The sequence below is a fragment of the Aricia agestis genome, chromosome 14, assembly GCF_905147365.1.
Source record: "Aricia agestis chromosome 14, ilAriAges1.1, whole genome shotgun sequence".
Classification (NCBI taxonomy): Eukaryota; Metazoa; Arthropoda; class Insecta; order Lepidoptera; family Lycaenidae; genus Aricia; species Aricia agestis.
In genome coordinates, this window is record NC_056419.1 from 8,495,051 (window position 1) to 8,511,393 (window position 16,343).

Below are 16,343 nucleotides of genomic sequence, written 5' to 3' on the forward strand. Positions count from 1 at the left end.
GTCTTATAGTCTCTGAGCAACCGCGGACAGACAGACGGACAGACGGACAGACAGACAGACGGACGGTCAGACCGAAACTATAAGAGTTCCTTGTTAACCCTAAAAAGACAGCCCCTGCCTCTGATCTTTCGTCAGTCGTGTCGGAGCGTCAGACCTACAAGAGTAAAGGAAGAAAGAGCACACTTGTGTACTGCAGACACGTATCATTAATCCTGTACATCGGATTTGTTTTTAATCAAACTGGCGACCGTCACCAAAACCGCTATTTTATAGCGCTTAAATTATCCGCTTTATTTCAGAAAGCCGATCTGGCTATCTGCGACCTCACAATAACGTACGAGAGACGAGCATTTGTGGATTTTACGACGCCATTTATGACTTTGGGGATCAGCATTCTGTATCTGAAGCCTCCCGCGCCGGAGACGGAACTATTCTCGTTCCTCAAGCCCTTTTCCGTCGATGTCTGGATTTATATGGCCGCTGCCTATTTAATGGTCTCACTGTTGTTACACATGTTGGCCAGGTAAGTTATGCTAATTTTATTGACGTTTAATATTTTTTAAACTGAAATTGGTACATCCACGAGAACCGTAATTTTTTTAGATAAAAGGTTCTTCATCCCATCAAAGTTCAGCGAGCGTTATAACTTATGGGGTTATAGATACAGGCACACTTTTTAAAGATGATTTGATTTGTCTTTTGCATTTCTTCAATTTGTGAGCTAGGATGAATATTTTAAGCGACTAGGCGAAACTGATTCACTTAAACAATCATTTTACCAAGAATTTAAAGAATCAAGAGCAGATTATAATTCGAAAGCTGTGTCGCTGTACTAGTTTATTGATTTATTGGGAACGTTTCATAAATTCGTAAGCTAGTCACGTTTCTTGTGGTTTTATGAGTAGGTCTTTGATTTGCGAAAGCTATACGATAAAATTTTATTTTACTTGTGCACTTTGTAACAATTTAAAGGAGACTGAAAACGTATTGGTACCTTATTCTGAAGCATCTTATTTCATAAGTAATATTTTCTTTTTTTTTTTCTAGAGGTCATCTAATATATCTACTGCATTTAGTTTATTCTTGAACAATGCAAACATAATAAATAGTTTTTACTTTCAGACTTGCACCTAACGACTGGGAAAACCCTCACCCGTGCGACAAATCTCCTGAGGAGTTGGAAAACATTTGGCACATTAAAAATTCCTGCTGGCTCACAGTCGGGTCGATCATGACACAAGGCTCTGATATACTGCCCAAGTATGTATTGTGAATGAGAGTAGGTTAAGGTGTTATGCACCAAAGAAATTGCATCATATAATATCACACAGTGATAACAAGGAGTTCCAATTTCACCATTTGACGAACCTGCGTAATTTGGTCGATTTATGACAAGGGTGATAGCGATCAACAGTGACTTGATATAATCCGACCAAACTAAGTAGATCTTTCATCTGGCTAGAACCTCGTACATTGAAGAATGAAAGTATAGTATTTTGAATTTGTTAACGAAACTCAATATGCACTGTATAGAACAGGCGACAAAAGAGTTTGCTTAATGCTTTTATTAAAAAACCTTTGTGATGTATTGGATCGGCCTCGAAACAAAGCCTGCATTTTATCCTCGTCATTATTATGTGATACTTCCCGTGGATGTGACGATACTCATAAAGATTTTACTACGAAACTTGCGGAAAACCTTACTTAGTTTCTATTTAGCTTCCTTATTACGAACTTTTATTACTCTGGAACATTGAATTGGAATACAGCATAGAACAGTTACTGTCATAGATTTGAACACACATATTTTGTGACCCAGTTACCGTCATAAATATTATATAGCTACAGTCTGTTAAGAAGGGGTAGACGTTAAACAAAATTTTTTAAACGTAATCACGCTCGAATTGTGTTTTTTTCGCGTTGCATTTCAAATACATCTAAGATAATCACTCTGATACGTTTTTATTTGATATTTAAATTTAAATGTTTTCGATTGTATAACTCTCCCGAGTTTAACACTCAACTGAAAGTACGAAAGTTCCACGAAATACAAACCTAGTTGTGCATATCGTGGGACACCTTTTTACTCAGTTACTCTTCCATAGACATTATTATTCGACGCTCTGTAATTTCAGGGGTTACTCCACTCGATGGGTTTGCGGCATGTGGTGGTTCTTTGCTCTGATCATGTGCTCATCGTACACTGCCAATCTCGCTGCCTTCCTGACGAATGCTGCAATGGACGACTCCATTAAAAGTGCTGAGGATCTAGCTGCGCAAACGAAAATTAAGTATGGCACCGTAGACGGAGGATCTACGTATGCTTTCTTCAAGGTATTGCTAAAAAAGACCTTTAACTTTTTTCGTTCACTTTAGTACACCTAGTATAAGGCATATTACATGACACTTGGCAAAAGAACTTAATACTCATACACCGCTCTAAAGAACTGTGTCATCTCAGCCACTCAATTGATTGCACTCTCCTCTCGCCGACATGAGGAACAGTCTGTAAAGCGTCACGACAGCGATGAAATTTATAAAGCTTACTAGTGTTCTAGTCACTATAATATTCTGTTAAATTATTTTAATTTAAATTTAAACAAAACTTAGTATAATAATATTATGCTAATGCTATTATACGTTAGTAGCTTTATAAATCTACTTAATTATTTATAATTTATGATGACTGTTTAAGCGATCAAACGTATCCACGTACGCGAAAATGTGGGCCAATATGGAGTCAGCTCGACCGTCTGTGTTCGTTGACAATAATGATGAGGGGCTCGACAGAGTTCTTAATGGGAAACGAGGGTACGCCTTCCTGATGGAGTCCACTGCCATAGAATACCAGATGGAACGGAAATGCACTCTCATGCAAGTTGGCGGTCTACTAGACTCTAAAGGATATGGAATCGCTATGCCGTTTCGTAAGTGTGTCTTTTTTATGAGTGTGTTAAATAAGCCTGACGTGTCTGTAGCCCTAAACCGTACCTTCGATACGGATCCTAAGGGAGATCAGGGCACACTTTTTGTGTGATCGAGTCTGCGGCGCACATACAGTCTGCATGGCGCAGCCTCTCTAAGCGAGGGAGTTCTTATATTATCTTAAATACTATTTTAAATAGTAATAATTATTAATTCTGCTGATCCTGAAAACGTAATTACGTTTCCAGGTTTCAGAATATAATAAACTTTTTCTATTGCATCTGGGGGCACGGGAGTGCCCCCGCCAAGATGAGCCAAGCGAAGCGCGCAAGGGCACTACCTATCTTTTCTCGAAACGTTTCGTCGTATTTTTGAACCCTCGTAACTTTGGTTTGAATAATGCCAGATAGTTAAAATTTTTAAGATATAGTGACATGGGTATAGTTATTAAATGCGCAAAGTTTGAATATCGTAGCTATTATACTTTAGATTTTATAGGTGTCCAAAAACCCACAATTTGGTCACTGACTCACCGATCATCAAAACTGTTAGGGTACTTCCTGAAGTCTTAGAAAGCTGAAATTTGGTGTGTAACATGATATTAGTACTAAAACAACAAAAAAATTATCAAACCCAACTTAACCTATATCCGTACCATTATAGAGCAAAGTTAGGCAAAAATTTGTGTTTTTTGTATGGGAGCCCCCCTTAATTTTTTATTTTATTTTAATATTATTATTAAATATTAAAGTAGACATATAACTAAGGACCTTGAGAAAAATTCAAGTACCTATCTGTTGCTATTATTGATATAGAGCAAAAAAGGCCAAAAAATCGCGTTTCTTGTATGGGAGTCCCCTTTTAATATTACTTTTATTTTATTTTTAGTATTTGTTGTTACAGCGGCAATAGATATACATAATTTGTGAAAATTTCAACTCTCTAGCTATTACCGTTCTTGAGTTACAGCCTAGAGACAGACAGACGGACAGACAGACGGATAGACGGAAAGACAACGAAGTCTTACTAATAGGATCCCGTTTTTACCCTTTGGGTACGTAAGTTCGTAAGTTCGAAGAATAGTCGTAGTCTTAGCATTTATTTGCAAATATTTAATTAATAAGAATATTTCATTAATTATAATAATAATAATTAGTTACTTAACTATCAATCTATTTCAAGTTTACTTGTCTTAAAATATATTTTTTATGCAAACAAAATCGGTTTACGGTTAGTTAAAAACAAAAAAAAGGTTGCGTCTAAAGTTAAACGGCTATACCAAACATCTTCGCGTCATCGATAGTGCGATGTAGGTGCCCAACAGTGACATCTCTTGTCGATTAGAGTGCATTAACAACTATATGAAACTGTTTGTGCAAGCTATATCGCGATGTAGACGACCAGCAGCGACATCTATTATTATCAAGAGGAAAAAATAGCGAAAAATCACGTTTGTTGTATAGAGCCCACCCGAAATATTAAATAAATTTGTTTTTAGTATTTGTTGCTATAGCGGCAACAGAAATACATAATCGATGAAAATTTCAACTCTCTAATTCTACCGTTCTTGAGATACATCCTAGAGACAGATAGAAATACAGACAGACGGACAGACGGAAAGCGGACAGACATCGAAGTCTCAGTAATAGGCTCCCGTTTTTACCCTATGGGTACTGAACCCTAAAAAATGAACTAAATAAAAGAAAAAACAACGTAAACTAGCTAACAAAAAGAAATGAAATCCCACCAAAAACATTTTCATGTAAAAATGTTGCCAAGATGAGAACATAATAATTTTATAGTTCGTCGTGTCAAAAAGTAGTGAGATCTCATGTAGAGCCAAGTTTCTAACCTTACATACTCAGCCCTAAATCTAAAAACCTTAATTTTACACTAAAGCGCGGCAAAATATTTGATAATTATATTATAATGTGTCAGCCGCACGAGAAGAATCTAAAAACTCTACACATTAGTCAAAATCGGTGGCTTGGCCATTTTGTTATTCGTCAGGTCTTTGAACTTAATGATATTATACCGTAACTAATCATAAATGGCCAGTCCACCGATGTGTAAGGGGTTCAGTGATTTTAATACTCTCTTTCGTATAAACCTTTATGTCATATATAATATTATGATTTGAAGAAATGTTTTAATAATATCAATGATTGTGCCAGGGTTCTGACCTCCTGATTTATAAAATTAGCCGTTTATTTATTAACCAACCATTTATTAATTATTGAATGCAGAGTCGTCATATCGCACTGCGGTGGACAACGCGGTGCTGAAACTTGCGGAGAGCGGAAAGCTGGTGGAGCTCAAGAACCGATGGTGGAAGGTCGGGGAGAATGAAACACACTGTGAAGTGAGTAAAGGATAATGGGCAAAGAAGTTGCCACCTATTCAATTGAATTCAATATCTTTATTTGCTCAAATCGTGATAGAAATAATGTTACAAATTAGCGTAAATAGTACTTAAGGGTTGATTCAGACCGCAACGTGACTTGTAGATGCATTTCTAAATTTATATGGATTTGACAGATTCGCCAGACGTCTCACGCAATTGAAATCTGTCAAATCCATACAAATTTATGCCGCGCTGCGCCTCGCCTCGCCTCGTCGCGTTGCGGTCTGAATTAACCCTAATGGGAAACATTTAAAGCTGATCGCACATTTGTTAGCACCGTACTGTTATATCCCGCATCTGTACCCTATCATGCTCACCCTAGCTTTCCGACTTTGCTGATCCCGCATTTCTCCTATCGTCCTACGCTTCAGTCCAGACCCCTGCCGAACATTCCATCTCCGACTCCCGACCGCGACAGTTGTCTCAATTCTAATTTTTTGTTTAATTCAAGTACTATTTCAGTTTAATTATAATAAATCTTTTTTTAAAAAGGGAAAATAGTAATCCCGTATAACAAATTGGTGGCAGCGGTGGGATTTTAAAAGTTAATCCCGGGTACGCCTCACGAACTTTAAATCGAATTCCAATATTCTAAATCCGAAACAAATCGAAAGTGTAACGAGTCCGCGGTTCCTGTGTTCCTGTTCGGTACATTCGCCGGGTCCAGCGCGCCGAGTTCCACGAAATCCAGCAGCCGACGCCGTCCGCACGCCGCACGGATGTTTATACAAGCCCTTATCGCCGCATTCCTGTGAGTCGTTCATTTATTCCACTTTGGTCATTGCAATTTCTTTTTTCAAATTTTTGTGTTTTTGTATTTTTATTATTTGTGTGTGTTTTGTATAAGGTTAAAATGTCGGAATCTAGAGCGCCTAGTCCTAAATTTGAAGTAAATATTAACGAACCCGAGGACGAAACAGCCCCATCCTCTCAACCTGGGCCTCTCACCAGGTCTAAAAAGAAGACGCAGACCACTATTTCGCCAAAAGTGGAGTTAGATCTCTCTACCTTACTTAAATTCATTAAACCCTACGATGGCGCTAGGGAATCGTTAAATTCTTTTCTCGTTAATTGCAGTAACGCCCACGATTTAGCTTCCGAACAACAAAAAGATATCGTTTTCAAATATATCCTATGTCAATTACAGGGCAGAGCCCAAACGACCTGTTCAATAAAAGAATTTGTAAATTGGTCACAACTAAAAGATTTTCTTAAAATACAATTTAGTGAACGGAAACACTACGCACATTTACTAACAGACTTGCAAGAATGCAAACAGCAAGTAAGCGAGCCTGTTAGTCAATACGCCCTAAGAGTCGAAACATGTTTGTCACAACTATTAACAGAAATTTCAATAGCACACGGTAGCAAAAGTAGAGAAATGATAGGTCGCACTGCAGCAATGGAAGAGCTTGCTCTCCATCACTTTCAAATGGGACTTGTACCTCGTATTTCAAACGTAGTGAGGTGCTAGTCACCTAAAACATTAAACGAAGCAATAAATATAGCCATTTCCGAGGAGAAAATCCAGCAATTTTTATACAAACAAAATCCCCAACCTAAATCGCTTTCTTCCAAGCCTAGTTTTAACACCAACCGTCGATTTCTAAACCAAAATAATTCTAATAATTATAATAATCGCTTTCCAAAGCCTATGCGTTATAATAATAACAATAGCAACCGCGTTCAAGATCAGAGTGGCGCTAACTCACCCCAGGTTCGCCGTTATTGTAAGAATGTCGGCCACACAATTGATGAGTGTAGGAAACGGGAGTATAATAATAATAGAAATCAAAATTTTAACAGACCAAATTACCAACGAGTTAATTTCACATCCTTTAACGACGAAAATCCTCGTGAACAAATTAATGCCGAAGAAGGCTATGATACCGTCGACGACGTCCCAAAAAACTAATTAAAGTCTCGTCCCGGTGTCGTGCGGGACAAGCTCATAAAACCGACACCTTTCTAAATCAACGCACAAGTGGTGCAATTACTAAATCTACGCAACCCCGCTACATGGGCAAGTTGCAAAAATCCACTGTATCGTGTTCAAAATCCACTGTATCGAGTCCAAAACCCACTGTATCATGTTCAAAATCCACTGTATCGAGCTCAAAATCCACTGTATCGTATTCAAAACCCACTGTATCGAGCTCAAAATCCACTGTATCGTATTCAAAACCCACTGTATCGTGTTCAAAATCCACTGTATCGTATTCAAAACCCACTGTATCGTGTTCAAAATCCACTGTATCGCGTTCAAAATCCACTGTGCCAAATCCAAATTCCACTGTATCTATTAATCCTAAATCCTCTGAATCCAGATCAAATATTTTTGAGATAATTAATGATCCTACAAAAACACTCTTACCATATGTCCTAGTTGACTCCCCTGTTTCAGAATTCCCACTTACCTTATTAGTAGACTCTGGATCCTCTGTAAGCCTAATAAAAAAATCATGCCTATCCAATTTCCCTAAACTCACAAAAGAATTTATTAATTTAAAAGGAATAGATTCCTCAGTCGATTCCATACAAACTCTGGGATATTTTAATCTTAAAATCAAATTAGCTAAATCCGGTATTACTCCCCAGTTCCATGTTATTGAAAATATCCACTTACCATACGATGGCATAATAGGATCGGACATGCTAAATTCTAATAACTGCAAAATCGATTATAATAAAAATTTATTGTTATTCACAAAAATGTCTCTTCCACTATATTTCCGAGATCCAGCCTACATTATTCCTGCTAGAAGTGAAACCGTCATTGAATGTTCCGTCGTAAACCCTGAAATCAAAGAAGGATTAATTTTAGACCAGCACATTTCAAATAATTTATTAGTAGCAAACTGCTTAGTAAAAGTCAAATCAAATAATCGCATTAATATAACAATAGTTAATACATCCGAAGAATCAGCTACAATCAACTCAAATTTAAAATTAAAATTAACACCATTTGATACAAAATACTTTGACAAAAATCCCACTGTTTCTGTAAATAAAATTGATATAACACAACCTACGGATAATTTAAGACGGACAACCCGAGTTCTTAATCAACTTAGAGTATCACACTTAAATAACGAAGAAAAATCTGCTCTCTTTAATCTCTGTGCTACTTTCTCTGATATTTTTCACTTACCTGACGAAAGCTTGACACATACTAATGCCCTGAAACACGAAATCAAAACGACTTCTGATATACCAATACATACTAAGTCTTACCGATTCCCTGAAGTCCACAAAGCTGAAGTTCGTAAACAAATTGAAAAAATGCTGGAACAAAATATCATTGAACCCTCTGATTCACCATGGTCTTCACCCATATGGGTGGTTCCAAAAAAATTAGATGCATCTAACGAACAAAAATGGAGAGTTGTTATTGACTACCGTAAATTAAATGATGTAACAATAGGAGATACTTACCCGCTTCCTCAAATTGCAGAAATCCTAGATCAACTTGGTAATAGTAAATATTTTTCCACAATGGACTTAGCTTCCGGATTTCACCAAATCCCTTTAAATGAATCAGATAAACCAAAGACCGCTTTCAACGTTCCAGAGGGACACTACCAATTCCTTAGAATGCCTTTCGGGCTGAAAAATGCGCCTGCTACTTTCCAAAGACTTATGAACACTATTTTATCAGGACTTCAGGGTATTCGCTGCTATGTATTTCTTGATGACATTGTTTCCTATTCGTATGACCTTGACACACACATCGAGAATTTGACTGCTATATTCCAAAGACTACGTAAATTCAATCTCAAACTCCAACCAGATAAATGTGAATTTCTAAGACGAGAAGTAGGCTACCTAGGACATATAATAACCGAAAAAGGAGTAAAACCAAATCCTGACAAGGTTAAAGCTGTTACAAACTTTCCTATTCCCAAGTGTCCAAAAGACATAAAATCCTTCCTAGGCTTAGTCTCATATTATCGCCGATTCATCCCTGAATTTTCTACTATTTCCAAACCACTTACAAATTTACTAAAAAAGAATGTTCCTTTTAATTGGGAGAATCAACAACAATTATCCTTTGAGACACTGAAATCCAAACTTACTACTGCTCCTCTTCTAGCCTATCCTAATTTCACACAACCTTTTATACTAACCTGTGATGCGTCAAATTATGCAATAGATGCCGTCTTGTCCCAAGGACAGATTGGTAAAGACCAACCAATAGCCTTTGCGTCTCGAACCTTGAATAAAAGTGAGTGTAATTACAGTACTACAGAAAAGGAATTGCTAGCCATTCTTTTTGGCTGCAAAACATTTAGACCCTATCTTTTTGGACGTAGATTTCAGATAGTGACTGATCATAGACCATTAAAATGGTTATTCAATCATAAAGATCCTAGCAGTAAACTGCAAAGATGGAGATTAAAATTAGAAGAATTTGAATATGAAATTGTTTATAGAAAAGGTAAATTAAATTCAGCGGCTGACGCACTCTCAAGGTATCCTGTTAATCCAATATATCCTGAAAACAAAGAGCTTACCAATCCTAGCAATGATTCTCAACTATTGTCCACTCCACCGAATCCAACATCTCCTGCTGATGTACCTGATGTATCTATGTCTCCTATCGATTTTAATGTTGATTTTCCAGAATTCCAACATGACATACTTGACTACTTACCAATGACTAATGAACTAGTAACAGACATTGAAAATCCTATTCCATACACTGACTCTAATAATGCAAATCCTAACTCAGACACTGATTCTAATAATAAAAATGTAAATACTCACCCTGAGCCAGGAACTTCAGCACGACCGGAATCTTCTATACCTGTTGATACTCCTATTCCTGATAACATTGATGAAAACGTATCTACTTACCCCGAACCAGGATCTTCAATACCACTGGAATCTCCTACGTCTAACTTACCTGTGATCGTTGATAAACCTCCTACGCCTGACTTACCTGTTGTCGATGAAAATTATTCTAAATTCTTAAAATCACCTACTAGATCTTACAATACCATAATCCATGAACATAATGAAACCCTTCTAAAGGCATCGCAAAAATTATTCATTGTACCAACTTCAATAGATTTAGATGAATCAGTACCATACGTGCAAGAAATATTAAGTAATTGTCCACATCCGGTTGTCAAAGAATTTTTAGAAATGGAAAGAGAATTATACACATCTAATGAGCTATTTTTTGATAAAAGACACCTCTTTTTATATATCAAAGTCAATCATTTTGACGAATGTACTTACCCAGATTTATACAAAGCTCTGAAGCATACACGTGATCAAATAATTATGTTCTATCCTACGTACAACGAAATCGCTCTAACCGACTTCAGAAGTAATTTTGACAGATTCTCTTTCGTTAAAATATACAACATACTAGCCTACCTCTTTGATGGCACAAATATTCAACTTCACATCTATCATAATAACATCATGTATCCTTCGTTAAGTGAAATAAATAAGATTCTAAAAGAGAACCATGATTTACCCATTTCCGGTCATCTAGGAGCAAATAGAATGTATGACAGAATAAAAGAAAAGTATTATTGGAAACGTATGCGTGCTGACGTCGAACATTACGTTAAATCATGCACCCTTTGTCAAGAAAACAAAGCTTTCAGACAAATAAATAGAGCACCGATGCAAATTACTACAACTTCTACGGCACCGTTTCAACGCATATCTCTTGACATTGTGGGACCCTTACCGGAAGTAGGTACCGCGAAAATCAAATTTATTATGACTTTACAGGACGATCTTACAAAATATTCAGTCGCGTATCCCATTAGAACAATAACAGCTGAAGAGACCAGCGAATGTTTACTTCATTTTATTTCACTATTCGGAATTCCAAAAACAATACTTACCGATCAAGGCACAAATTTTACCGCTGATTTATTCAAAAAGACTTGCAACTTTTTGAAAATAAAACAAATCTGGTCAACTCCTTACCATCCTCAAACTCAAGGAGCACTTGAGCGTAGTCACTCTACACTCAAGGAGTATCTCAAATCCTTTGTAAATGAAAATCAAGATAATTGGTCCCGATATGTATACACAGCTATGCTATCTTATAATACGGCTGTTCACACCACTACAAAATTTACACCTTACGAACTCGTATTTGGCCATAAGCCATATCTTCCAGATTCAGTTTATAATTCAAACACCAATGACGCCACGTATCCAGAATATGTCCGAATGTTACAACATCGATTAAAGCATGCTCGGGAGAAAGCGATTGAGAACATCATTAAGTCAAAACAAAATTCAAAAATTTATTATGATAACAAAACAAGACCCGTGTCTTATAAGGTTGGAGATTTGGTTTATTTAAAAAATCATTTACGCTTAAGGAAGGCCTTATCCCCTCAATGGAAAGGTCCATACAAAATTGTAAAAGTTCATGGCTATAATACTGTTTCTCTGCTCATTAACCGTAGACATGTTAAACATCATGTTGATCAAATCAAACCAGCATCGGTTCAATCTTTATAATAAGAATAGTAATTAAAGTAAAATAATTTTAAGTAAATTTCTTTCTATTTCAGCATTTCAGCCTTAGCGGCTCAAGACTCTATTCAACTAATAAATTCAAGTCCGGGAATTTACTTTGATCCAATAGGACAATTAAAAATATGTTCAGATTATTTAGATATTGTCACTCCAATAGATATATCGCATTTTCAATCGCATATAACCAATATAAAATCAATTCTTGGCACATTACGATTTTTATGCCATAAAGTAGAAATAGAATTTGACGATACCCTAGAATGTTATAATGTATTACAACCACTTACCATTAGAAATGACGAATTGGTAGAAGATTATAATTCCATATCACATTTAATTGATCACAGATTCCGTAGATCTGCATGGTTTGGTGGTGTAGGCTCTGTTTTTAAAACCATATTTGGTACTCTTGATGAAAATGACGCCATCAAATACGATGAAGCCATACGAAATGTACAATCAAATCAAAAAGAGTTGGCTTCATTAATCAAGGATAATATTCTCTTAACAACTACTACTTTAACAAATATTAACGTTACTTTAAATAAAATAAAAGTTAATGAAGACAACCTTAATGAAGCTATCGACAACCTCTCTAACAAAATAAATAATATATCTACGATGTCTAAAAGCTTAATAATGAAAACTAATATGATTACTATATTAAATAGTCTAGAAGCAAGTATTATAACTTTATCATTTCAAATAGAGGATATTGTCAATGCAATTATGTTTAGTAGCCAGAATATACTACATCCAGCTATATTACCGCCTATTCATTTATACCAGGAGCTTGTCGATAACTTTCGTCACTTACCTGTTGATACGAAATTACCTGTAAACCTAGAATTAAATGAAATGTTTACTCTCATTAATGTTTCTAGCGTATTTAGTTATAGTGTTAGCGATAAAGTTGTGTTTATCCTTAGAATTCCTCTTGTATCCTTAAAGGAATATAATCTATATCATAATATTGCTCTTCCGACACCACATGATGTATCTAAACCTAGTTATTATGCTTATGTTGTACCTAGTAGTAAATATATTGCAATGACCAATGACAAAAGCACATATTGTAACTTTGACTCACTACGGGAATGCAAAGCGATGAATGCCCGAACCTATATCTGCGACGTGACCACGATCCTCTCCACCAGCGAGCATCCGAGTTGTGAAAGTGAATTACTAGTGAACACCATAAAATCTCTACCAGTGCAGTGCAAAACCGAAAGTGTTAACGGCCAAATCGATATTTGGAAATCTATCTCGAACAATAAATGGATATTTGTACAATCCATTTACACTAAAGTGTTAATTGAATGTCGTAACAAAACAAATGTTGATCTAAATGTAATAGGTACAGGAATTATTTATGTACCCAATAATTGTATCGCTTATTCAAAACATACAAAGTTAATACCTAAATCTCAAGCTGTGAAATTTAGAGTAAATAAGATATTTTCTAATGTTAATATTATAAATGATTCATGTTGTAATTTTAAGATAAATGATGGAGAAAATAGTGAGTTTCATACTATAGATTTACAAAATTTCGATCTAGACACGATTAGTAACGGAAATATATTAAAGTTAAAATCATTAACAAAAGAAACTGACAAAATCATTAATCAACACAGTTTCATTAAATATGAAGCACATTATTCTTCCACTCTTGTAGTTATTTCTTTGATTATTTTCGTATTTTGTGTTTTTAAATGTTTAGTTTTAATAAAAGGGTACAACTGTCGTCATCCTTACATACTTCCACGATTTTCCCAAACTCTTCCTGTCAATCCATCTCCAACACAGGAAACCCAAGATGATTCTTCTTCTTCTCCTTCTGGCTCCTCTCCTCCTTCTATTCCTCTTCAAGACCTATCTAAAGGCAAAGCTAAACCTGAACCTATTCCTACTCCCAGCCTAAGAATCCATGTTTAATTTCCTTTATTTCGTTTTCCATAAACTTCGACCCCGAAGTTTAGTCTACCCCGGGGAGGTGTTATATCCCGCATCTGTACCCTATCATGCTCACCCTAGCTTTCCGACTTTGCTGATCCCGCATTTCTCCTATCGTCCTACGCTTCAGTCCAGACCCCTGCCGAACATTCCATCTCCGACTCCCGACCGCGACAGTTGTCTCAATTCTAATTTTTTGTTTAATTCAAGTACTATTTCAGTTTAATTATAATAAATCTTTTTTTAAAAAGGGAAAATAGTAATCCCGTATAACAGTACGCACAGCGTAGTTCACGAAATGCGGCGCGTACGATGCTGACAAATGTGCGCATTTTAGAATTTGTTGTATGAAATGATGTGAAATCACATCATTTCATACAACAAATTCTAAAATGCGGCGCAGACTGCGCGTGCGTGCGATCTCCTTAAACTTCTGTCAACCCGCAATATGAAAGATTTGGTCATAAAATGTGTAACAGCATAAACTGCTGCCGAATGTAACCTAAAATTAACTCTAAAATACCAAAATTATTGCAATTTTTGTAGAGATTATTTCAAGTTGCTACTTACTTACCAAGTAATGTATTCGGCGAAACGTGGCGGTAGATAGCGGTCATTGACTCCCTGTCAAAAACTTGTCATTTTCTATACAAAGCCGCGAATGGCCGCGATTGACAACGTTTATATATAAAATGACAAATTTTTGACAGGGAGTCAATGACCTACCGCCATGTTTCGCCGCGTGGGTACAGTATAGGAACGTACCTAATTTTACCTATTAACTTGCTCACCTCTTCATACTTAATTTTGCGGCATTGTCAATTAAATTTGCATTACATAATATTTTAAACCACTTGAAAAGGTGGCTTTCCGATACACGCGAGCGCAACCGACAAAAATTTACAATGTCCGCTACATTGTGAATTTCTAGGCTACATTTTTTTTATATGTATTATATACTCAATTGTCTGAAAAATATTCCAGGAGAAAGAAAGCGACGACACGGGCGCCAGCGCGGCCGAGCTGGGCGTGTCGAACGTGGGTGGCGTGTTCGTGGTTCTGGGCGTGGGCTGCGGGATCGCCGCGGCCATGGGCGGCTTCGAGTTCCTGTGGCACGTGCGCGAAGTCGCCATTGAGCAGAAGGTCAGGTTCAGCGACTGTCCGAACGCAATGGGCATTGTCCAAAAAAATCACATGTACTTTTTATATTTTTTTTCGTTAAAATAGGGTATTTTAAGAATATAAATTAAATAATTTTTTCTCAATAAATTTTTCAAGTTTCGCTCTGACGTCATCATCGGCGGCCAATAATTGACCTCTGTAGTATGTTTTTTTCCTTTTAAACTTATTTTTAATGGCTGGTTCGTCAAATGCAAGTTCTCGTTATGTGAAAGCTGATACGAGAAGCTTACCAAAAGTTCGAAACGTAATGTTGGTCGAATTTATTGCTAATTTAACGCCATTGAAGGTCAAACAAAGGTTAAACATATTTGTTCAAAATATAAGTAACTAATGGGTATTTTTTTTTTGTTTATATACAGAAAAACGATCACTGACCTTATTCCTCGAAATGTTTTTGTAATGAGCAAAATAAAAAAAATGGACAATCCCCATTATTACCCATCTTCAGTAGCGGCATTTAGGGCGACGCTGGGCGACCGCTCAGGGGTAAGGAAGAACGCCAAAGGCAAACAAAAAGGGGCGCCGCCGAGAACTTGACAGGGGATGCCGAAGAAATCTCGCCCAGGGCTCTAGTAGTGCTAAAACCGGCACTGCCCATCTTTACGATTTCGAAAAACTTTGTAGAAATGATAAGGGTGTTATCGGTTTATCGTATCGCGTAATGTGTAATTGTTCTCAGATCTGCGTTCCAAATCGTGTAGCGTGTAGACACTTTTTTCGTCTTTTTATGCGTTTAGATACTTTTAAAGACGACCTCTGTGGCTCAGTTGGTGGGCTATTGGTAGCTCAAGCAAGCGGGGGTCGCGGGTTCTAATCCCGCCGACGGAACAAAAAGTTTTTCAAAGTTCCTGGTTCATGGATCTAAAATATATTATGTATAAATTTAGTTATTATTTTTAGCAAGCTCCAGGTACTTAGCACGGGGCCAGAATGACGTGGTGTGAAGCGTCCATAGATATTATATTATTATTATTAAAAAAAAGTAACAGTTATCCCCATTACAATTTACAACTAAGATTTTTCCATCCCTGTTTAAACTGCACTCTCAAGTCTCAACTCACGACAATATTTTAATTTGTATGGTTCTAATTTTAGATGACACAGTCTGAAGCGTTTTGGGCGGAGCTCTCATTCGCGCTGAGTTTCTGGGAGACCGAGAAACCTGTCAATCACTCCCGCCCATCGTCGTCTGCGTCTGGCTCCAATGTGGCGTCCAGAGCCTCCTCCGTGCTACGATCCGCTGCTGATCTTTTCCACCTCGATGTGTTCAAGTAGAATAGTTTTATACCAAAGAAAAAAACAGGTTTTTATAACAAACAATTGTTAATTTAATAAATAGAATATACTTATATAACGAACA

The 16,343-nt window shown here is 36.7% G+C and overlaps 1 protein-coding gene and 1 long non-coding RNA gene across 2 annotated transcripts in view; one reads left to right on the forward strand and one right to left on the reverse strand.

The window, feature by feature from the left end:
• LOC121733782 overlaps positions 1-8,471 on the reverse strand; it is a 20,955-nt gene extending 12,484 nt beyond the window's left edge. The window contains exon 1 of the long non-coding RNA XR_006036614.1: positions 8,458-8,471. This is a non-coding gene — a long non-coding RNA (uncharacterized LOC121733782). The remainder of the gene's footprint in view (positions 1-8,457) is intronic.
• The window catches only part of LOC121733779 (glutamate receptor ionotropic, kainate 2-like), a 22,863-nt gene extending 6,593 nt beyond the window's left edge, over positions 1-16,270 (forward strand). Inside the window, exons 10-16 of the mRNA XM_042124135.1 lie at positions 300-523; positions 1,123-1,260; positions 2,136-2,334; positions 2,696-2,927; positions 5,172-5,287; positions 14,786-14,944; positions 16,079-16,270. Coding sequence (XP_041980069.1) covers positions 300-523; positions 1,123-1,260; positions 2,136-2,334; positions 2,696-2,927; positions 5,172-5,287; positions 14,786-14,944; positions 16,079-16,258 — 1,248 coding nt within the window. The 3' untranslated portion in view covers positions 16,259-16,270. The remainder of the gene's footprint in view (positions 1-299; positions 524-1,122; positions 1,261-2,135; positions 2,335-2,695; positions 2,928-5,171; positions 5,288-14,785; positions 14,945-16,078) is intronic.
• The last annotated feature ends 73 nt before the right edge of the window (positions 16,271-16,343 follow it).